The 24430-nt window shown below is 45.0% G+C and overlaps 2 protein-coding genes across 2 annotated transcripts; both read right to left on the bottom strand.

Annotated features, from left to right (window-relative positions):
- Positions 1-6021: 6021 nt before the first annotated feature.
- LOC123190885 (protein Rf1, mitochondrial) lies at positions 6022-10135 on the bottom strand. Its single transcript, XM_044603611.1, has 3 exons — positions 7598-10135; positions 7275-7461; positions 6022-7127 (listed from the first exon to the last, which is right to left on the bottom strand). The coding sequence occupies exon 1, from the start codon at positions 9837-9839 to the stop codon at positions 7728-7730; it is 2112 nt and encodes a 703-aa protein (XP_044459546.1). The 5' UTR covers positions 9840-10135; the 3' UTR covers positions 6022-7127; positions 7275-7461; positions 7598-7727.
- Positions 10136-22786: 12651 nt separating this feature from the next.
- Positions 22787-23386, bottom strand: LOC123186427 (geraniol 8-hydroxylase-like). Its single transcript, XM_044598194.1, has one exon. It carries the CDS (start codon positions 23339-23341, stop codon positions 22787-22789), a length of 555 nt encoding a protein of 184 aa, XP_044454129.1. The 5' UTR covers positions 23342-23386.
- Between the last annotated feature and the right edge of the window lie 1044 nt (positions 23387-24430).

The following is a 24430-nucleotide window of genomic DNA, read 5'->3' as shown; positions in this document are numbered from 1 at the left end:
AATTTCACTCACCCAATCCGATCCAGTTTGGTGTGAGAATGGAAACTGCATGCCAGGCGCGTTCTCCTCGAAATACTCCCTCCGTCTGAAAATACTTATCATTAAAATGGACAAAAAGAAATGTATCTAAAATTAAAATACGTCTAGATACATCTCCTTTTATCCATTTTGATGACAAGTATTTTCAGACGGAGGGAGTACAAGGGAGGGAGGAGGAACTTAGATCTGGCGAGAGGGCCTTCGATTTTCGTTTGGGTGTGATCGTTCGCAGGTGAGGGCTTTCTGAATAGTGTTGGGGCGGTCTCGGTGCTGCTAGAGACGCCATCCGGCTTCGCCGTCTTCTGCTTCTGTGGGCTCTTCCTCTACGCACCGTATGCACTACAGGTAATGTGATATTTCTTCCCTTGGTTATTTTATAATCGATCATGTGCTGATTGCTTCCTTTTGTCGTCGATTACTAACCCATGCACTGTATTTCATCCTTGTCTTCAGAGGGTGTGGGCAAACTTCGCTACTTGCAGTAGAGCAAGAAACGTGAGTCTTTCTTTTCCTCCCCTTCTCATCGTCACCGCTAATCGTTCAGCGTCGACCTTGCATCGTTTGTAACCGACATTCTTTCTTTTTCAGTTTGTATTACACAACTGTTTCATGTACGAATATTGCTTGCTTAGTAACTGCTAGCTAGGAATGTTTGAGCCTTTCATGTGGCGCTACTACACCACTTCACCTCAGCACATGAAGCTTTTCTCAACTGAACGTGCTCATCCTTTGTTCATTATTTCTGTTATCAGGTTGTTTGGATGAAGGAATTCCGAACCTTTGACAACAAGTCCAGCGCCATTAATGCTGATACTGGTGTTAACAAACAGCTTACGGAGATGATCATGAAGTCACCCGGACCTGGGCAGGAGATACTAGTTGGGAAACCGGAATATAAATCTATAATTGAAAAAAGCTTGGTGAGTAGTATAAAACAAATATATGTATAAGCTCCTTGTTTTCTTACATTGTTCACAAGTTTGAGCGCCATTTTTCATGTTACCTTTTCACAGGGAATACCCTGTCGGCATGATGAACTTGTGATGGAGGTAATGTGGGGATTAAAGCGTCTCATGCCTAGTTTGGTGCGCAGAGAAAAAACAGAGCTGCCTAAAGAAGATCTGCTCCCTATGAGTCAAGGACTACAGATGTTGTTGAGTCGTTATGGCTTTGATGTCAAACCAGAGATGGTGAGCAGATTTGGATGCAATAGTATTTTGTAGAATGTCTGTTTCAAAAACCAAAATTTTAGAATAAATTGCCATAGCATTTTTATTTCAGTGATGAATCAACCTCTTTATATCCTGCAGGTCAATGAGCAGATTGTTGCGACCGCATCCGTCTCGTTTGACTGTGATGCTTTTGAGGAGAAACGTTCTCCAGGCTTTTGATGTATTGGTCGCCACCTGAAGAAAATTTCCGGCATCGAATGTGAGAATTGGGACCTTCTGAAACTTGCGACAGCTTTTAAGATCACATGCAGCCGTGAAATTGACGATTCTAATGAGGTAAACCATACCTACTATGCAAATGGGTTCGCAGCAGCTCGCCGTGCATTTCATCTACACTTGTGACAGCTTTTAACAAAGCCTTGTCTCTTGCAGATGTTTCCAGAAGACGTGCAAACAAAGTTGCTGGATGATGCTGATAAATACGAAAAGAAGATAAATAAGTTAGTTTGCCTGTTGCACCACAAACAAATAGAGTCTAACCATCAGACCAAGACTCGTCACAAAGATATGTTGGCTGTCCTGGTAAAGAAAGCGAAAGAAGCGCATGAGGCTGAACTAGCGGATGTCCCGTGAGAAGTAACACTGAAAATAAACGCTATGGCCAACGGATGGTTGTATAACCGGTAGAGGTTTTGGCATGCATCAGTTAGAGTTTAGTAAACTGGTAAAGCAGTTCACAGAAATTTCGTTGGTCTTGCTTCCTAAATCCCAAAAAACTCTATCGAGCTTGTTTCAGAACAAAATTTACATTGTCTCAATTTGGTTTGAAGTATACTGTCAAGGATTACCAGCTTTAAGCTGGTAACAAGTTTCGAATGAAGGGCGCGTCACTGCTACTGATGGGCGCTTTGATAGCTGAAGATGGTCATGTACCTCAGCTAACTAGACAAGTAGTACTAGTTGGGTAGCTTTTGCGTCCAGATTTTTGTAAATACTATCATGCTAATTGATGATGACTATAAAATTTCTGACACTTGAATTAACAAATTACAATGCCCTTGCTCCACAACATCAAGGATTCCCTCAAAAAAGTTTACTATCAAGGATTGACCTCTGTAAGAATCAAGAGTGATAAGAGAGCACTCTTTCTGGTTCCCCCCTTTCAGCCTTTGTTTAAACACCTTTTAAACCATGTTCTTCTTCAAGCATAATTGTATACATGAAGAACTCAAATGTCACTTCCTTCCACGCATCCGTCTCTGCAACAAGAAACTGCAATATTTTTCAGAGGAAAATCTAGATGATGCAGACCAGAAAAGAAATAGAAAAACAAAATTAATATCAGAGCCAGGTTTCGATCCTGGGACCTGTGGTTATGGGCCCACCACGCTTCCACTGCGCCACTCTGATTTGTTTGTTTCATTAGTGCAACGGTACTTTACTTAAACGTTCCTGATCAACGGTACTTTTACACCTACTGGTATTGACTGGCTGACTGATCATGACCATACAGAATATGTGTAAATGTGTGCTTCCATTGGAGGCCTCCGTATTGCACAACTTTTTATCTAAAAAATGTCTTCAAGGTAATCGCTCAACAGTCAACACCGTAGAATGCACTATGACAAATGTTTCTGAGATGAGAATCCCAATTCCCAATGGCAGTACAGCGCTGATCCTTCACGCTCTGTTCATGATTAGTCAGTTAGTCAATACAATGAATAAACGCAAATATTTCTTACCGGAGAGACCTAGGCGTCTGCAATGTATTTTTACAGTCAGCAGTTCCTGGGAGTAGCTTAACGCTTCTCATCTTCAAAACATGCTTAGCACAGAACATCAGATTACTAACTAAAGTGCACTAGTAACTGAGAGAGGCATAACTGAAAGTAACCAGGATATCACTGGTAACAAATTGAGTTTACATGCAATGGTTGCTGAAATTTCAAAAATGCAAGCATTTAATCTAGAGCAACCTAACTTTCTGTAACATTATGAAGAGAGAGATCATAGCTTAGCTGGAGTTTTAAGAGTGAACATGATAGTAAGAATCATCAACAGAGAGCAAAAGCAGTGCATCAACCATCTCACAGTTATTAAACAGACTATTTTATATCTGGTTTGTGTTGCACTCCTTGGCACGCCTTCCTGCGGCATGAATACATAAATGCGGAGATTGGGTATTCCCATAGGCAAGCAGCTAAGTACTTTGCCACAAACTTGGATGCTGATAAATATGTAATGTGTGACAGATATCCAAATATTCTAAATCAGAGTTACACTTTCTTCATCAGAAAAAACTCATATGACCCTCAGGAGTCAGGCTTGTTACTTCAATTTTACCACCTTGTTTTTCAGTACGAAGCTTCAAGTATACTCTTTCAATTGTCAGCCGAACTCTGAGGAGGCTGGTACTTTACTGGAAGCAACTCTACATGCTCCCTTAGTTTCCCTTCCCTTGAGAAGAGAGATACTATTAACGAAATCGTTGAAGCTTCAACTGACAGCTGTTTAGCATCAAGTTTAGCGAGATAAGTTGCAGCCTTTACAACTGCACCTTTTTCCAGCAACGCCCTGACCACTTGATTTAGCAGACTGGAGTTGGAAGCACAGCTAGCCTTCTCCATTGTTAAAAACATATCATCAGCCTCTGCCAGCAACCCTTCTTTTATGAAATTCGTCATCATTACACTGTAAGTCACAACAGAAGGCACCAACCCAATGGCTGATATAGTAGCAAACAAATCCTTGGCCTCTTCAATTCTCCTAGTTTTAAACATTGCAGAAATCATGGTAGTGAGTGTTATGACATCAATCTTCACGTTCGTTGCACGTAGTTTCTTGAACAGCTCTATTGCTTCATCAGTGCAATTGTTTCTACAAAGTCCACTAAGAACTACTCCCTCTGGAAAGATTTATAAGACGTTGAGGGATTTTCAGACACAGCCGACAAAAGTGCAAATAGACCATTATGCCCTTATTTTGAATTTCGAACCAGTCGTCTTCTTCCTCGCGTCGTCCCCGTATCCACGCCCCCAGCCTTGCCGTCGCCGTCGCCTGGCTGTGTCCAGGAGCTGGTCCCCGTCGTCACCCGCTCGTCCCCGTCGCCTGGCTGCGCCCAGCCTTGTCGCCGCCGGGCCCCTCCACGCGCCCAGCCTTGCCGTTGCCGTGCCCTGGTCCTCCTCCTCACGCCCAGGCCCTCCTCCTCGCGCGCCCAGGTCCTCCTCGCGCCCTGGCCCTCCTGCTCGCGCGCCCAGGTCCTCCTCGCGCCCTGGCCCTCCTGCTCGCGCGCCCAGGTCCTCCTCCTCGCGCCCAGGTGCTCCTCGCCCAGGTACTCCTCGCGTCGCCCAGAGCAAGGAGAAGCAATACATTAGCAAGATACAAGATCAAAATCAATTCCACTATAGTGGAGTACAAGATCCATGTGCTTGACAGTGGAGTATAAGATCAAGAGGAGTAGCTTCGATAGCAGCAATAAATCATAGTAGCAATAATTTCTCATCATAGCACAACACCAGATCAGGAGATCTTCAAATTACTCCAGATCAAGGAATCAGGTGTGCTCCAGATCAAGGAATCAGGTGTGCTCTAGATCAAGATCAAGAGTACAGGAGTAGGACAACAAAAGAGATCTTCAAATTACTCCACATCAAGAGATCGATAGCTCAGGATTAGGACAACAAAAGCATTAAGAGCATCATTAACACAACAGCTGATCAAGAGGAGCAGTTGATCAAGAGGACCAGCAACAACAACAGCACTATCAGCAGTATCAATAGCAGGCGGCATTATTAGAAATCAAGAACGTCACTGTGAACCGACACGTAATGCGGCAGTATATGATAGAGAAAGTGGTTCCGGGAATAAAAGAAGTGTGGCCCACAGATGATATTGGCCCAATATTGATCCAACAGGACAACGCGAAGACACATATTCTTCCCGGTGATGCAGAGTTTGCAGAAGCTGTGGCTACAACTGGTCTCGACATTAGAATAATACAACAACCTCCAAATTCTCCAGATCTGAATGCACTTGATCTTGGATATTTCAGATCCCTTGAGTCTTTGACCGACTGCAGAGCCCCTACGACTATCAAAGAACTGATTCAAGGTGTGCAGGAAGAGTTCGATGAGTATGATGTCGACAAACTCAACCGAATATTTCTAACACTTCAGACCATCATGGTTGAAGTGATGAACTATCGAGGAGGAAACTCGTATAAAATTCCACATTTGCGGAAGGAGAGATTGGAAAGGCAAGGAATGCTACCGCCTATGATACATTTCCCTCGTGAAGTTTATGATAATGCCATGGAGATTCTAGGACAAGATGTCGACTGAGCATGCAGTGGAGTATGTTGAGACTTGTAGTGCTATGATGAGACTTGTTTGTGGAAATGCATCCATGGAGTCTTTTTTGTCGAAATGGATTATATTGTTTTAAAGTTGTTTGTGGAAATGGATTATACTCCATATGTGTTGTAAGAAAGTATGAAATGGATTATATTGTGTTGCTTGAAATGGAGTACTCCATATGTGTTGTTTGAAATGGAGTGTGAAAGTTTCTGAAATTATATGCAAGTTTCTGAATTTTATAATTTCTGAAAGTTTCTGAAATTTTATGCAAGTTTCTGAAATTATATGCACGTTTCTGAAATTTATATGAATTTTATAATTTTTGAAAGTTTCTGAATAATTTCTGGAATATGCAAGTTGTCTTGTTCTTTGGAGTAGTGTTTGGAGAGGTAAGGAAAGGTGATGAGAGGCAAGGAAAGTTTGTGTGCGTGCGTGAGTGCATGAGTGTGTGTGTGTGTGTGTTGTGTTTTAGCTATAGTACACTAAAGGAGAGTTTGTTTGTTTGAGAAGAAGAGAAAAGGCAACGAGAGGAAAAGCAAGGAGAGGAAAGGAAAGGAGATGAGAGGCAAGGAAAGGAGAGGAGACTATTCATCCAAACTTGTCAAGTTACTCTAGCAGTACTACTCCACCAGATCAAGAACTAGTCCATGTTCCTACAAGTAGTACAAGTACTCCAAGCAAAATCACTCCTAACATTAACATCAACAAAAATCACTCCTAAAGTTTCAGCTAAGCACATCTACTATCATTAGATATGCACTAATTTTATTTCTAGAATGACACATGGTCAACGGGGAAAACACATGCTATTCACTTGCAAAAAAAAACAGTGAATGTACTCCTACAGTACTGAATTTACTGAAGTTTCTGAATTTACAAGGCGGGGTGCGTGGATGGACCTGTGGAAGATGGCGGCGACGACACACGAGTGCGTCTGACCGAATTGTGCCCCAGACCCGGTATGTGGCTCGGCTGGGGCTTCCGGCTTTTGATGTTAGGCTTAGGTGAGTGGTCTGAGTGGCCCAGCTAGCACCCCTTCATCGTATGGATAGGAGTAGCGGCATATGTTGCCAAGATGGTGAATTCAGGCATATTGTTGTAATACTTTGTAAGGTCCTCGAGAATAATCAATAAAGTGGCCGTATGCATCTCCTAGATGCAGAGGCCGGGGGTCATCCTCCTTTTCTAAAAAAAAGAACTACTCTTACAAGGAGTACTTTCAGACTTCCAGTAGAGTACTCTAACTGCTCCTAACAAAAATCCTACTCTGAGCAAGCACTCTAACTACTGCATATACTCTACTCCTACTCATATTAATCTAGCAGCACCAGAAGATATAGCAGCACAAGCATAACCACTAGCAGTACAAGCAAAAGAACATGGAGTACAAACAGCAACTCACTGTCGTCGGAGAGGAACCGTGGATCAGAATGGTTAAATGGTTGTCCTTTCTTATGCAGAAATTGAATGGTTACGTGGTTGTCCTGTCTTCTGCACTAATTTTGGGACGCTGAGCATCTTCTCTGGGATTGATCCTGCAAATTGATTGTTCTCCACGTTCCTGTGAACATTGACATAATCAAGATTCAGGACTAGGCATGCGAGAAATTCAGTTAGATCTTTGTGTCATCATCATCAGTGAGGAGCAAGTTTGCAATACTCAACAAGCATGCGGCAAGCAATCAGATCTACAGAGAGGAGTGCTCACCGACGGCGCCGACGTCCTCCTGCTCCTCCTCCACTGGTCAGCAACAGATGGAAGGTCGCCTGCACCATGTCATCGCTGCCTCCGCTCCTCCTCATCTAAAACAGCCGCTCGCTCGTGTTCCTACCGCCCCTCTCCCTGGGTGTCGCCCTCCTCCTTTTGCTCTGCTCCATTGGCGGCAATGTGTGACCTTGGATGCAGATGCGGATGTAGTCAATCCAGATGCCCAAAATAAAATTCGCACCAAGAAGACACGCTCATCTTGATTTACTCCCAAGATTGCTCCATCTGGCGTGGTAAAAATGAAAAAGAGTTGCATTTTTTACCTTCTAGATCTTGGAGTAAGACGGAGCGGAGGTCATTGAGGTGCTTGCGGCGGCGGCGCTCCGCCATGCCCTCCACCTGCTTATTCCTCGACGCCGACGTCGGCGTGGGGGACGAACGCGCTCCTCCCGCTCATCCTGACCTCACTAAGAAAACAATTTTGGCTAGACAACGCGGGCGAGGAGAGGGAGAGGCGGCGACAAGAGGAGAAGGGAGGCTGCGAAGCGGCCGAGGGGGAGGTGTCGACGCGGGCGAGAGGGAGGAGCGTCGCCACCGCGCCGGATTCGGGCAGGGAGACGTCGACGCGGGCGAGTGAGTGCGAGAGGGGAATGGGTGAGTGCGGGTGAGTGAGTGAGCGCAGGGGCAAAAATGGAAACGACCGAATTTTCTTAACGTGCCGAGATTTGAACTACACTTTCTAAAACGTCTTATAAATCTTTCCAGAGGGAGTATGTTGTATGTGTCAACGCCCACTGGTATGCCACTTTCAGTCATCGTATTGAATTTTTCCTTTGCACAAACTGTTCTCCCGGAGCAAAACAGCCCATCCAGTATAATGTTGTATATAATAGTCATGGGCTTAACCCCGCTGAGTGACATTTCCCTGAAAAGGCTCAATCCATCGGCGATCCTTCCAATTTTACAGTAACCGTTAAGAAGTGTAGCATATACAACATCATCAGGTTGAAGGCCAGCAGATTTCATAGCATCGAGTACACTCAGTGCTTTCTCCACCTCGCCAACAAGGCAATATCCATCCATCAGTGAAGTGTACATAATCACATCAGGCCGCTGACCAATACCTAGGATGAAGTCAAACATATCCTGTGCCTCCTTTACCTTTCCTTCTTTGCAAAGGCCGTTTATTACAGGATAGAAGAACACACTGTTAGAACACAGACCTCTATTAACCACTTCAGAAATCAATTCCTTGGCTTTCACAAAATGACCATGAGAGCAAGAACCCAGAACCAGGCATTGGTAAACAGCTTTGTTAGGTGAAACTCCTTGATTGACCATCTGATTAAATTTGTCCAGAGCAGCATCCATCCTGCCCATTTTGCAAAGTGAATCCATTACAATTTGATAGCTAAATACATCTGGATTTACTCCTTGTTGCCTCATTACTTCGAACATGTGCATAGCCTCATCCATCACTCCACGTTTAGCATATGCATTGATCAGTATGTTGAAAATATGGTGGTTAGGTACGATACCATTCCGTACCATCGAATTGAAGAGATCAGTCATATCATCGAAGCATCCTTCTTTGACATACCCATTAAGCATAGTAGAGTAGGAGACGATATTAGGTTTCAGGCCCTTTGCGGCCATGGAGTCAAGAATTTCTCTAGCTTCCTTTGTCCTTCTGTGCTTGCAAAGGGAATCGATTAATGAGTTCAAAGTGACAGCATTTGGTTGAACACCAACACTTGCCATTTCTTTGAATACTCTAACTGCCGCCTTCCACTGACCAAAAGTAGAATATCCATGGATCAGACAGTTATATGTCTTGATATTGGGTTCAATTCCTTGATCAACCATTTGCCGAAGGAGCACTTCTGCCTTGTCCATTGCTCCGGACTTGCTTAGTGCGTCCATGATTGAGGTGTAGGTCACCACATCAGGTTGAACTCCCAGTTGGGGCATCTCATGGAAGAGATTGCACGCTTTGTCTACTTCACCTTCTTTAAAGCAGCCGTTGATTACTATGTTGAACGAGAAGACATCAGGCGCACAGTCCAGTTCGGGCATCCGGTGGAGCAGCATGTCCAAAGCCTCATTTGAACGCTTGGCCTGGCAGAGCCCCTTGAGGAGATTGCTGGAGGAGATGATATCCAAGCGCAGCCCCAACCTGAGGAGGCGGCCGAAGAAGGCAACCACCAACTCTGGGCGGCGTGCACGGCAGCAGCAGTCCATGAGGATGGAATAGGTAGAGAGCGTGGGCGACACCACCCGTGCACCAGCGCCTCGGGACATGCGGTTGAAGAGGGCGATGGCAAGGTCCGGACCATCGCTGCAGGCAGCTGAGGGCGGTGCACGGGCGAGGGCGGCAAGAAAGTTGTTCAGCTTGCGTACTGGGACTGTCGCGGCTTGGCTCAGCAATTCGTCGAACAGGTGGTGCGCGTCCTGCCGACTTAGCGTTCCGGCGCGGACGCGCTCCGTGGCGGCAGCCAAGGCGGCGAGGGGAGGTCGGCGCTCTCGTGAAGGAGCCTTGAAGGAGGACAGGCGGGCGGCTGGCATTGCTGGCCGTCTCCAGCGGAGGTCGGCGCGCCAGTGCACGGATCTCGTCCTCTGGAGAGGCCGAGCGACCGTCCGCGCGTCCCCTGACGAGGCGCACCGAGCTCGGCGCGCGCGCGCACCAACCAGGCTCTCGGGGGAACGCGTTCGGCAGCGGCGACGGAGAGGAGGCCCCGGCGCCCGAGCGGGAAGCGCGGGAGGAGCAGCGCAGCTCCGTGGATGAGGCAGGACCGGTGGCGAGCGGCCCCGGATGTGAGTGACTTGAGAGGACAGGAGGGAGGACCGGGGAGATGAATGTCTCCGATGCAGCTGGTGCCTGGTGGAGGCGCTCAAACAGGGGGATGCAGCTGTTTTTTTTTCTTCAGAGAAACCTTACCGGTGATGCAGCCTTGTCTTGCAGAGCAAAAAAAAATAAATAGATAAACAAAAAACCAAGCAACAAATTATCAGAGCCAGGTTTCGATCCTGGGACCTGTGGGTTATGGGCCCACCACGCTTCCGCTGCGCCACTCTGATTTTTCTTGTTCTGCATTTGCAATGCTAGCCTATAACAACGCTTGTTCATTCACAGCGAAACCAAAGTTACTTGATTTTTTAGCTACAAAAAACATGGACACGCTGACTTAGTTATGTCCCGAGAAAATCTTTGCCCGTGGAACAGTGGCAGCTTCCAAACACAACCTTGCAATTTACCAAACAGATAAAACCTCGCTTTGTTGCAGGCCAAGCCATGCTATCCAACAAACCAAAACTTACACGCTCACGATGCCGATAAACCAAATTGAATGTTTGATAAATCAATCTGCTGTTGTACATTATGAGTTTCTTGGGCAACCCCGTCCCTTCCAAGGGATGCGTTGATAGACTTTGTGTTCTGTGACACAATCTCTTATAGTTAATCATTGCTGACTTGTGATTTCCATGGTCAGCTTTAATTGACAGGAGGAGGAAGGAGGCCTTCACACAGGTGTTAATGGAGATGGAGTTCTGGATCATGTTCATATGAGTCCTTACAGATAAGGCTGAAGGAGGACAGCTTCAATTGCTGACTTATAGATAAGCAGCTATTTGGACCTCCGGAGGACAGTTGTGTATCCTTCGATGAGTCCAGGATTGAGGATGTGCCTCAACTAACTGCTCGTAATAATGATATTCTGGTTGCCCCATTCTCGGAAAAGGAGGTGTTTGATGCTATATCGCAGATGAAAAACAATAAGGCTCCCGGGCCTGATGGATTCCCGGCGGAGTTTTACAAGAGATGTTGGCACATTATTAAGGGGGATTTACTTCCAATGTTTCACGATCTTTTTTCTGGACAGCTTCAGTTATTTCACTTAAATTTTGGAACAATAACACTGCTTCCTAAGAAAACGGATGATGTGAGAATAGAGCAGTTTAGGCCGATCTGCCTTTTCAATGTTAGTTTCAAAATTTTCACCAAGGTTGGGACTAATCGGCTCACACAGATTGCGCATTCTGTGGTGCAGCATTCCCAAACTGCTTTCATGTCGGACAGGAACATTCTAGAAGGGGTGGTGGTCCTGCATGAAACGCTCCATGAAATTCATTCGAAAAAGTTGGATGGAGTCATCTTTAAGGTGGATTTCGAGAAAGCGTACGATAAAGTTAAATGGCCATTCCTACAACAGGCGTTGCGTATGAAAGGCTTTAATGAAATATGGCGACGCCAGGTTGAGTCATATACGCAAAAAGGGAGTGTTGGAATCAAAGTGAATGATGAGATCGGTCATTATTTCTAGACACAAAAGGGCCTGCGACAAGGGGATCCGATGTCCCCTATCTTGTTTAACATTATAGTGGATATGCTGGCAATTCTAATAGGAAGGGCCAAGGAGGCTGGTCAAGTGGGTGGCCTGGTACCTCATCTAGTTGATGGAGGTGTGTCCATTCTTCAATATGCTGATGATACAATCATCTTTATGGAGCATGACTTGGAAAAGGTGAGAAATATGAAGCTGGTGTTATGCTTATTTGAACAATTGATCGGGTTAAAAATTAACTTTCACAAAAGTGAGTTGTTCTGCTTTGGTAGAGCCAACGATGAACAAGAGGCTTATAGGCAATTGTTCGGGTGTGATTTGGAGGCTTTGCCTTTCACCTACTTAGGAATACCAATCCACCATCGTAAACTGACAAACACAGAGTGGAAGTGCATCGAGGATCGATTTAAAAAGAAATTGAGTTGCTGGAAGGGCAAGCTCATGTCGTACGGAGGCCGTTTAATTCTAATAAATTTGTTTCTCACGAGTATGCCTATGTTTCTTTTGTCGTTCTTCGAAGTCCCAGTTGGAGTTAGGAAAAGACTGGACTTCTATCAATCACGTTTCTTCTGGCAAGGTGATGAGATTAAAAGAAAATACCGGTTAGCCAAATGGGATATCATCTGTAGACCGAAAGACCAAGGGGGTCTTGGTATTGAGAATCTTGAAGTTAAGAACAGATGTCTTCTCAGCAAGTGGTTGTGGAAGTTATCAAGTGGAACTGACGCCACTTGGGCCAAATCCTCCGTAGCAAGTATCTTCAAACCAAAACTCTGTCTCAGGTGACGGTAAGACCGACCGATTCACCCTTTTGGAAAGGGCTTATGAAAGTAAAGTTGTCCTTGTTTAATAGGACAAAGTTTATTGTTGGTGACGGTGCCAGTACGCGATTCTGGGAGGATACTTGGCTCGGAGAGACACCCTTAGCAATCCAATACCCGTCTTTGTATCGTATAGTTCAAAGACGTGAGACTTTTGTTGCCACGGTATTACAATCGATCCCCCTTAATATTCAGTTCAGAAGGGCATTAGTGGATAATCGTTGGGAAGAATGGCTGCATCTAGTAAGGAGACTGATGGACATTCAGCTTTCCCAACAACCAGATGAATTATGCTGGAAGCTTGCTAGGTCTGGAGTTTTTACTGTTAAATGAATGTATGTTGATGTTATCAATTCAAGCTCGATTCCTAGTTCCAAACATGTTTGGGCTGTTAAAGTCCCTTTGAAAATCAAAGTGTTTATGTGGTTTCTGCATAAACAAGTTATTTTAACCAAGGACAACTTGACAAAGCGTAATTGGACAGGATCTACTAGGTGTAGTTTCTGTGATCGGGATGAGACGATCAAACACCTTTTTCTTGATTGCCCGCTAGCTAATATTTTATGGAGGACGATCCATATTGCTTTTAATATTACTCCACCGAATTCAGTCAACACGTTATTTGGAACGTGGCTTAACAGGGTAGAGCCCGAGTTAGCGAGACATATTCGTGTAGGAGTCTGTGCCTTGGTGTGGGCGCTCTGGAATTGCAGAAATGATTTGGTTTTTAACATGACAACACATATTCATTTTTGCAGGTTATTTTCAGAGCCACGGCGTTGATCTGTTCGTGATCGCTACTCAATCCGACGGAGGCCAGGGAGCGTTTGGTTACTGGATCTATCCGCTGGGAGATGGTAGTTCGGGATATCTTCAACCGGTTTAGATGGCGATCATGTAATAGGATAGGCAATTAGTTTACCTATCTCTTTTTCAGCCAGCCGGTTGTGGCGTCTTTTATATGGCTAGTCTGTGTTTCTAGCCCATGTTGGCTCTGTGTGAGCTTTGTTCACTTTTCAGTAGGAGACTTTGAGACCTTGTTGGAACTTATTTGGTTTAATAAGATGGCCGTATGCATCGATCTGATGCAGAGGCCGGGGTATCCCCTTTTCGAAAAAGCTGTGTTGAAGTGTCAAAATTGGAGCTGCAATTCACTATTTTCATCTGCACCACATTTTTGGGGTCCAGAGAATACTCTTCTGGCATTAAGTTCGAGAAAAATTAAGGGGATTTGTTTCTCAACTGTTTGTGTCAGAAGGTGTTGTGATGTACTGTGTCTGCTAGGACTTTCCAATCATTAGACAAATTAGTTGAAAGGATTTATAGGACTTCAGTTGATTTCTAATAGAGGGAAAAATCGAGCTTTCTGCTTAAACATTAACATAGATGATACTGAATATTGTTTGTTCTCTCTGTACAATTATTACTTAATTTGCTTTGCAATCATTTTATCCTAGCTAGTAGTAAGTTCCCACTTTAGAAAATTATATCTTGTCTTTGTCATAAACGATTTGCCAAAATTTCTGCAATGCCTGCACCAGTACAACGTTTTTATGATTCCCTTACCAATTCACCTTTAAAATAAACAGAGTTCATGTTTACCATGGAACTTGAGGTCTACTAATGAAATTTGAACACGAGAGAATTAGCATACACAGACCAAACTGAAGGCAGTACCATATATTTTACCTTAGTACTACTTACCGAAGGCAGTATCACAGACCAAACTGAGGTCTACTAGTGTTTCTATCTGCCATTACAAGCATTTCAATCTGTTCCTCAACAAGTTTTGGGAGGGCATTTGATCCATCTGGCTTAGAGGTGGCAACCCCTGTTCTGCTCCAGAGAGGCGCTGGGTTATAAGTACAGGAGAGGAAGTCATGGGGGTACCATCTTTCTAACAATCCAGGTGATTTCAGTATATATTCTAGCGATTTTGGACACATCAAGTCGATGACACGAGCAGTGGTTTACTTCCAATACCCCGACTTGTCTGTTTATCACTCTGGGTGACTTCGTGCTCTCCAGGCCTACTTGGTCTTGATGCGATGTGGATTCTGCCCATCGAAGCATCTAATCGCGAACAACTTGAAGCAATACTATTCCGAAAGAATCTGAAACGAACAGACAGTTTGGAATCTGAGGGCAATGTAAACCCCTTTTCTGAAGCAAGGCATTGTAAATTCAAGCAGGGGAATTTCATCATCATCATCATCATCATCATCATCATCATCATCATCATCATCATCATCATCATCATCATCATCATCATCATCATCATCATCATCATCATCGAGTGATACATACTCGGGAGTATTTACAATCAGGAGGGACCTAACCAGCCAAGTCACACGGCGTGGCTGTTGCTATAGAGGTTTCTAACATAGGCTAGAACTAGAAGAAGCAGGTAGCTGATACTAATTGGGACCCCGGCAGCTGAGGTACATGACCGTCCTCAGCCCCTCCTCGGCCTTCTCCGCTCGCCGCCTCTCCGCCGCCGCCGCCGCGGAGGCCGGAAGCTGCTTGGCGCCCTGCGAGACGCTGCCACCGACGTTGGCCCTGGCCTTGGCTGCCCGGTGGAGGGCGCCCACGCTCATGGCCACCATCCACGGTGCCTTCGCCGGGCCTACCATGATCCTCCCTTCTTCTTGCCTGGGAAAACTGGAAACTGTACTGATCTGCCTCAAGCCCTGAACTGTGTGATATCCGTATGTCTAGCTAGCAGTGAGTCTGGATTTTGTAGCGGCGGAGGAATTGGGCTGAAAACTGACCCGATGCTTGTGTCGATGGGAGGAAGGGTGGGATGGGGACGGGGTTATATACGGGAGAGCCGGAGCAAAACGGGTGGCTGGCGGCGCTGGTTTTATAGGAAACCGGGTGCTTTCTGTTCACTTTGCTTGCCTCCTCCGCACCCTCGCTTTCGTCCCGGTACGGTGGCTGTCGTCCTGCCAACCTCATCTCGTATGGACCGTACATGTGGCATGAAGCAATTTCGTTCTGACGTTTTTTACGACAAATTTAGTTACTCGAAGATGACAACTTTATTTATGAAGCATGACAACTTTCTGTTTGGATGGCAAGTTTCATGATAATTTTTTGGATTTTTTTTCGGATGGCGATTTTAATTGTAAAACCGTCAAGACGGTGTTACTTAGTGACACACGTGTAACTCTTATTATTTGAGTTTATTTTCTTGATTGATGAGTCAGTCATACCGTCTTGTATATTTATGAGTCAATTACATCACTGGTGCTTAAACTTGACGAGGAAAGTCACTTTAGTACCAACAAAACTTACGGCATACATTGAACTGGTGTCACAACTTGACTCGGGCGAGCGGTGCAAAACTCGATCTTATACACATGTGATGCTGATAAGGCGTGACAGTGTAGTGTGGGGCCCGATGTAAGTGACCAGGCGATGGAGACTAGGCATGTGGCCCTTTTTAAACATGAACACTTTTATTAACTTCATGAGTATTTTATTAAGAAAATCTGTGAAAAATTGAACTTATATGTAAATTTATTGATATATATATACATATTATTAAACTACTTTAATGTTTGTATTTAATATGAAAACACTTTTTAAAATTATACAAAAAAATTATAATTCGCAATGGAAAAAGTCCATTTTACTATCCTGAATAAAGTGGGTGGTTCACTTTACCCCCTGATTTATTTTTTGGCTTCTTTACCCCCCCCCCCCCAAACAAACCCAAACCGTTCAAAATAACCCCCTGCCTGGTTTTCCTCCATCCGCTGCTGATGTGGCACTAGTCAACGGCGGTTTGACCTGGATGGGCCCCCCTTGTCAGGTTTCTCTCTCTCTCTCTCTCTCTCTCTCTCTCTCTCTCTCTCTCTCTCCAGATACACCAGCCGGCGAGCAGAGTAGGCCCAGGCGGGGTCGGCAGGAGCACAGTGGCGCGCAGGGGAGAGGCGGTGGTGGCAACCACCGGCGGTGGGTACTCGGGGCGGGCTTGCGCGGCGGCGGGATGGCGTGGCCGGCGGGTCGACAGGAGGCGGTGGCGCACCGGCGAGCAGAGCAGGGCTAGACGGGGTTGGCAGGAGAAGGTGGCGCACAGGGGTCGAGGAGGTGGTGGAAACCACCAGCGGTGGGTACTCGGGGTGGGCTCGGGTGGCGGCGGGCTGGCGAGGTCGGCGAGGCAGCGGCGGCGCGAGGGCGGGGCGATCTGCGGCGGCGGGGATGGGGCTCCTCTGGCAGGACATCGGCGCGATGGCGGGGAGAGGGCATCGACTCCTAGGCGACGCGGTGAGGGAGGTGGGGCACGGGTGGCTCGGGCCCGGGGCGAGCTCCTTCGGGCGGCGACAGTTCTGACCTGGAGAGAGAGAGAGAGAGAGAGAGAGAGAGGGAGGTCAGAGGAACCTGACAAGAGGGCTCCACCCAGGTCAAAACCGCCGTTGATTAGTTGCCACATCAGCATCGGGTGGAGAAAAACCAGTCAGGGGGTGTTTTGTCCGGTTTAGGTTTGTTTGGGGATAAAAGAAGTCAAAAAATAAATTAGGGGTAAAGTGAACCACCCATTTTATTCATAACAGTAAAATGAATTTTTTTCGCAATGTAACTGTATGGATTTTTGTTAAATTGATAGGTGGAAATTTGGAATTATATGAGCACATTTTTGTGTAATTTGCTTAATTTATATGTACATCATTTATAATTAGGAATTTAGGATTCATATGTAGGGTGGCTAGCTGAACGTGCGAGACGACCCGTTAGGAGCTTTTCCCTGCGAAAAAGGTAATAATTGAGGGTGATTTAGCAAACAAAAAACGCCACAAGCTTGGTCTACACCGTCCGGTCACTGACAATGGGCCTCATGCCATCCTGTCATATGTCTCGTCAGCATTGTATGCGTATTCCAACGAGTTTTGCATCGTATTTGCACGCTCGAGTCAAGTTGTAACATTAATTCAATGTATGCCGCAAGTTTAGGCACTAAAGTGACCTATCTCGCCAAGTTTCAGCACCGGTGGTGTAATTGACTCTTTATTTATGGCACAAAGTTGTTTTGTCCGTTGTAACCAGACCAAATCCAAAAAAGGTATAGATCGCTATGACAAGATTTATAAGCATAACTGAATTAGGTTTTGCAAAATGTACAGTGCATTTCTTTCTAGCTTCGTTTTCTTCTTGATGCTTGTGAAATTTAAGTCATGTGAATTAACTATAGAGTTTCTTCTCGGCTCACGATGGGTGCGCGTCCACTGGGATGGTACTTTGGAGTGAGAGTGGTAAGTTGATCTTCGCTGCCTACAGATACATCTTTAACTGTAATGATGCCTTAAAAGCAGAGATCCATGCGTTGATGCAAGGTGTGACCTTGGCTATTCAGCACTCGGACAAGTCTATCATTGTCCAATCAGATTCTATAAATGCCCTGGCCATTTTTGAAGGAAACACTTTGGTCAGATTGGCCTACGGTCACTTAGATATTGGGATTAAAGCTCTTATGATTAATCAAGAGTTTGTTCCACTTAAGATTACTAGAGATCAAAATAGGGTAGCATATGAACTCACTTTTTATAGCCGTACCGAGGCTTGTACTGCGGTATGGTTGAATTCGACTCCTCTGTGTTGTGAGGATTTGGTGGCTCGAGATTGTAACCCTATCATTATGAAATGAAACTCTTTTTTACCCCGCAAAAAAACTATAGACCAAAACTCTTCACATTAAAGAACAAATTCCACTGCTTATCCACAACAACCAGACGGGAGGTATTTACGCAAAACCACCACATTTGAGGATGGGATAATAACTTCAAGCATTTACAGTGGCATCTAACTAATTTGCTCCCTCAAACATCCGCGGATACGCCCGAACACATCCGTTTTGACCCCTCATTTTTCCTGCAAAATAACAACACCCCTACTTTGAACCTCCACTTTTGTTTCTACATGCGAACATCGAATACTCTGTGTGCGACACTGTCGGGGCAAGTTGAGAGCACACACAACAGCAGCATCACCTCAAGAAGACATTGCAGATCACACGGTCAGCCAGCCAGCGCGGCCGCAACCACGCGGCGGCGGCCAGCCATCCAGTGCACTCAGCGGCTCGCCATCCCGTCGGAAGCACATAGAGCAGCGGCGACCAGCGGCTCGCTAGCTAGCATGCAAGCACAACGGCCATCACGCATGCTTGCTCCGAGGCGGCCCAGGCGTGGCAGTCATGTCGTGCTGCAGGCACAGGAGCCTACGACGACTGAACTGCGGCTGGGGCACCAGCATGCACGACGACTAGCACGGGGCAGCTGCATAGCGGCCCAGCCTATGCGAACCCCAGCGCGACACAGCTTTTTTGAATTTGATCAAGTAATATATTTTTTTTGAATTCAAAAAAATGTTCACCACACATAAAAATATATTTATACAATATGTTCTTGCAACTTTTCAATAGACTCGAGGCAGATCAGGAGCAGGGCCTACGCAACATCCTCAAGAAGAAGCTCCTTGGCTTATGCTTGTTAGAGCGCACATTTGCAAGGCAGTGACCCCGGATACTCCAACTTAAAGAAGGGGAAGCCAATACGACCTTGTTCCACCACCAGGCAAGCCACAGGCAAAGGAAGAACGTGGTCCTTTCCATCACCTCAGAGGGGAAGGAGCGCACGGGACAGGAAAGTATTGCAATGTGATGGACGCGTACTACATGAAGCTACTTGGTTCGGCCACCGAACGGACACAAGCCCTAAACATGGAGCTGCTCCAGCTGCCAGTTCGAGACTTGGCACACCTGGAGGAGCCGTTCTCAGAGCAAGAGGTGGAACGGGTGATCAAGAGTATGCCCCTAGATAAGGCGCTAGGGCCGGACGGATTCACAGGGCGTTTCTACGCTGTCTATCGGTATATCATCAGGGAGGATTTCATGAGGCCCTGCATGAGTTCCATGGTGGAGATATACGTGGGCTACATGCAATAAACAGGGCCACGGTCACGTTGCTACCAAAGAAACCTGGGGCGGTGGACATTCGCGATTTCAGACCGGTAAGCCTCAACCATGGTGCAATCAAGATCTTTGACAAGATCCTTGCCACGTGGCTTGCTGATGATCTCCCACATCTGGTCAGCAACCACCAAATTGCTTTTGTCCGGGGCCGCACTCTACACAACAACTTCATGCTCGTTCAAGGCACGACATGCAGACTACATGCACTAAAGGACCCAACGGTCCTCTTCAAATTGGACATCTCGAAGGCTTTCTATACTGTTCAATAGCCGTTTTTGGTGGAGGTACTTTTGACGCTGGGTTTTGGACCAAAATGGCTCTCCTGGATCTGTGGACTATTGGCAACCTCGATTACCAGAATCGTCGTCAACAAAATAGCAGGGGACACGATCTTCAATTGCCAGGGCCTGAGACAAGGCATCCCTCTCTCCCCATGCTATTCATTCTCTACATGGAACCACTGTATCACCTGTTCGAGTGTGCGGCCACGACCGGACTCTTCACCCCACTGGCCAGGACAGGGCTGCAGCAGCGAGTATCCATGTACGCCGACGACGTCAAGGTATTCTTAAAACCAACAGAGAGGGACCCGAGGGCCTGCGTCGCCGTGCTGGACCTGTTTGGTCACGCGTCAGGCCTACAGATAAACCTACAAAAAAGCTCAGCCCTGCCAATTCAGTGCACGCAGGATCATATGCAGCTGGTGACTGGGCTGCTGGGCTGTACATGTGGCGTTTTCCCTTGCCGGTACCTTAGACTCCCGCTTTCGTTAAGGAAGCAAACAACTGCGCCGTTTTGGGAGTTGGTCGACCAAATGGCGGCGCGCCTGCCTACCTGGAAGGTCGCGACTCTGCCCAAGAGCAGCCGCCTGTTTCTGGTCCAATCAGTTCTGAGCACTATCCCGGTGCACTCTATGCTCTCTATGGGATTGCCGCCAAAGACTATCTAGGCGATGATCAAAATCTGCCGAAGGAAGATGCTGGTGGCGGCAAATGTGTTGTGGCATGGGAATCGCTGAGTCGGCCGAAGTGGGCAGGAGGGCTTGGAGTGCTCAATCTAAGGTGGATGAATGTTGCTCTACAGACTAAGTGGCTATGGCTACAGCGAGTGGATCAGTCCAGGCCATGGGTGGAATTCAAGTTAAACATCCCCGAGGAGGCTAGGTGGATCTTTCGGGCGGTTGCGAGGATGGTGATCGGCGATGGACGCACCACTCTCTTCTGGGAGGACCGATGGGTGTGCGGCTACCGCATATAGGAGCTCGCTCCATTTGTGTATGAGAGAATACCCAAACGAACGAAGCAATCACGAACTGTTGTTGGGGCCCTAGCGGAGGCCACTTGGGCCCGGGACATCGGGCCTGACATGGACGGAAACGCGCTGACCCAGACTAGACGACCACACACCAAATTGACATGGTCATGGGAGAAGGACAGGGCTTTCTCGGCGCGCTCGGCCTATTGACCGAAATTCGCAACACTTCAGGCTTCTCCCACGACAGGCCTATGGTCATCGCATGCACCCCTATGATGTCGCTTCTTTGCATGGTTGGCCCTTCGAGATCGGGTGTGTACCTCGGATAGACTCACGAGGAGGGGTCTTCCACACCATGCCCACTGCCCGTTTTGTGATCAAGGTGATGGAAACATCAACCACCTATTGATCCAATGCGTGTTCGCTAGAGAGGTCTGGGCCAGGATATGCCAGTCTTGGACTATGAGGCCTGCATTAGTCGGAAGACACGCCAAATCTCTACGTGCACTACACCTCTTGGTCATGTGAGAGTTGTGGAAACATAGGAATTCGATAGTGTTCGAGGGGATGACACCGGACGTGCAGGTACTCCTACGGAAAATAGCCTCCGAGTACGAGGTGTGGACGAAGGCCGGGATCATCCATAGTGATTTCGATCCCTTGGCGGCCGGGATAGGAGTGTGGGCAGCTAGTGAGTAGTCCATGTATTTTTCGGGTGGAGTGCGTTTACTTCTGTAAAATGCGTATGTAAACCGTGGATGGGGCTTCTTTCCCCCTCTCTTCTTCAATATATGATATGTACACTAGTACGTATTCAAGAAAAAAACTTTCAAAAATGTGGATAGCATTCAAAATAAAATAATTTTCACATTTTAAAAATATGTATGCAATGAAAAAAATGTTATTTACATTTATAAAAAGTGTTTATACACTGTAAAAAGCATTCATGTAATTTAAAAAATATTTCTTACCATTCAAAGAAATGGTCGTCACATTTCAAAAATAATGTTCACGTATTTCACAAAATATGTTCCTAAATAATTTTTTAAAATGTATACAATGTAACAAAATGTTCATGTAATTTTAAAACTTGCTTCATACCATTTGAAATTTTTATAACTATTTGATTTGGACATAAAAAAACTTAATTGTGCCTTTTCATATTATTGGTGACGGTATAACAAAGGCACAAATGTTTCAACTATGAAAAAGATTTTCTAACTTTGGAATGCGCAAAAGATTTAAAAGTGAAATATTCTGGACAAGGAAATATTTCCATATGTTGGAGAGGATAATTTTCATGGTGACAAATTATGAGTAATGAAACTCTAGAATCTTTGAATGGTGTACATATTCCTGATGTGAAAATATGCACATTTTATTAGAGGTGGCTAAACTGAGCTCGAACTCATGTGATCTCAGATGAACAGCAAAATAATAGAACAAAATAACAAATCTGATTTTTTGTACCAAACATTGACAAAAAATTTGACCATTGATTTTTTTCTGGCCATGTTTTCCATGAATGTCATTCCATAATGACACTTTGAAAGCAAATAAAACATTTGTCAATGTTTGATGCAAATGAAAATTCTGATTTTTTTTATTTTACTGTCCACTTGAGCTCATGTGTGCTCGAGCTTAGAAAAGCAATTTCACATTTTATTTTGTTTCTCTGAGAACAATTACTATTGCTCCAACACAATACATAAGGTGTAAAGGTCAAATTTCCATATTAAGTTAATCATTTGTCTTCTCTTTAATGCTCTCAATAATATCTCATCGAATGATCATCCACCATCCATCGCATGTGAATGAAATGTTGTATTTTTAAGCAACGCATTTAATTTTTTGCAACATGGTGTTATACAAACCTAAAAAGTTAATCTGGGTGGCTAGGATGGCATGTATGAATACCTTTGTAGGATCAGCAACTTTATAACACAACATATCTCCGTGTAAAAACAACATATCATTCAACATGTGCACTGCGAGGAAGTCAAGTTTTGTTAAAGTTTAACTGTGACATAAATAATTGTATAAATTCCATGGGTGATAGATTTGAATTATTACATAATAAAAACATTTAAAATAGTCTTAGTAGGGACACATTTTGTTTCTAATTCAAATCGGTGTTGGTACAATACGAAGGGGCACGACCTTCGTAAGTGATAGGCCAAACTTTTCTTCCATATCAATCCCATCCCTTTCAAGCTCAACATGGAGGCTCCACTTAAATTGATTTAACAACGAAGTGAAGACCAAATGCACCATCCTAATAGCCAATGGCATTCCAAGGCAGATCCGACGTCCGGCACCAAATGGAAGGAGCTCAAAATTGGCACCCTTAAAATCAACTGGTGAACCCAGGAACCTCTCTGGCATGAACTTCTCAGGTTCAGTCCATACATCATTATCTCGACCTAACGCCCATATGTTTATGAACACACGTGAATCTTTAGGTATTGTGTAACTTGCTATTTGCAATGTTCTCTCGGGTTTGCGTGGCAACAAGATCGGGCCAGGAGGATGAAGTCTAAAAGTCTCTTTTATAACAGCTTGGAGATAGGGCAACCAAACAATATCATCTTTGTCAATGTTTATTTTGGGTCCAATAACTTCTGCAAGCTCGTTGCAAGCTCTAGACATTGATGATGGGTTTTGGAGAAGCTCCGTCATTGCCCATTCCACCGTGCTAGAGCTTGTGTCACTACCAGCAGAGAACAAATCCTAACATGCAAATATAATGTCACGTCAATAGTCTAGTCAATATAGCTATTTAGATACACTAAACAAGCACAACATAGAGAGTACAAATGATTGTTTTTTATAGAAGAACTCAAGTTCTCTTTGAACTACACATAGAGGTACTATTTGGATGAACTATATAAGAAACAATTCATTGATTTGTGTTATAAGATTTTATATTCATTTCATTGCAGTATAGTAAAAAATACAACAAACCTGGTTTGAAACAAAGGAAAAACATAGGAATTCTTGTTTTAAATGATTTAGTTCTTATATAGAGGAAAATTCCAGTGTACTCTTTGTAACACATGAGTAGCCTACCATGCATGATTCTTGTAAAAAAATACGTGTGACTATTCTGTCTGAATTTTAGAGGCATAAACATGATTACATGAGTATCCAAATGGTACTTGTGATGTTATCATTGTTAGTGTTCCTATAGCATCAATAGAGTGGATAGTAGTACTGCAAAATTTCACCAAAATGTTGTCCATACATAGGGAAATAACAAAAAGTCTGATACTCTCTCTGATCCATATTACTTTTCGTCCAAACAGATGTATCTAGCACAGAAATACATCTAAATACATCCATTTAAGCGACAAGTAATATGGATCCTACGATCTATATACTATCAAACTCTTATGTTTATTTCTTGGTCAAAAAAATTGAATGTGAAATTTGTGGATATTAGATATCTTGATGCCAACATTTAAAAATAGAAATCTCAATCTCCAAGGCTGGCCATGTGCTTTGATCCCGGCGGACTCAGTCGGCAAGGCTAAACCCTAACCCTAAACCCTAAACCCTAAACCCTAAACCACTACAGGAATCATCTACTTTGCCATCAGCCACGGCAGACGTTAAAGGCAGGAACGGCGGACGGCAAAGGTCTTTGCCGTCTGCCGCTGACGGTAAAAGGCTCCGGCAAAGTAAGGATTGGCAAAGATCTACTTTGTTGTCTGCTTTCGGCGGCTGACGGCAAAGGGGCCTTTGCCATCAGCAGCTGATGACAAAGAA

The sequence above is a fragment of the Triticum aestivum genome, chromosome 2A (genome assembly GCF_018294505.1).
Source record: "Triticum aestivum cultivar Chinese Spring chromosome 2A, IWGSC CS RefSeq v2.1, whole genome shotgun sequence".
In the NCBI taxonomy this organism is placed as follows: Eukaryota; Viridiplantae; Streptophyta; class Magnoliopsida; order Poales; family Poaceae; genus Triticum; species Triticum aestivum.
This window is presented reverse-complemented; position numbering and strand designations above follow the sequence as displayed.

Bases quoted from the DNA above. Each gene is read 5' to 3' on its own strand.
- LOC123190885 (XM_044603611.1), bottom strand. From the start codon at position 9,839: ATGCCAGCCGCCCGCCTGTCCTCCTTCAAGGCTCCTTCACGAGAGCGC.
- LOC123186427 (XM_044598194.1), bottom strand. From the start codon at position 23,341: ATGACGGAGCTTCTCCAAAACCCATCATCAATGTCTAGAGCTTGCAAC.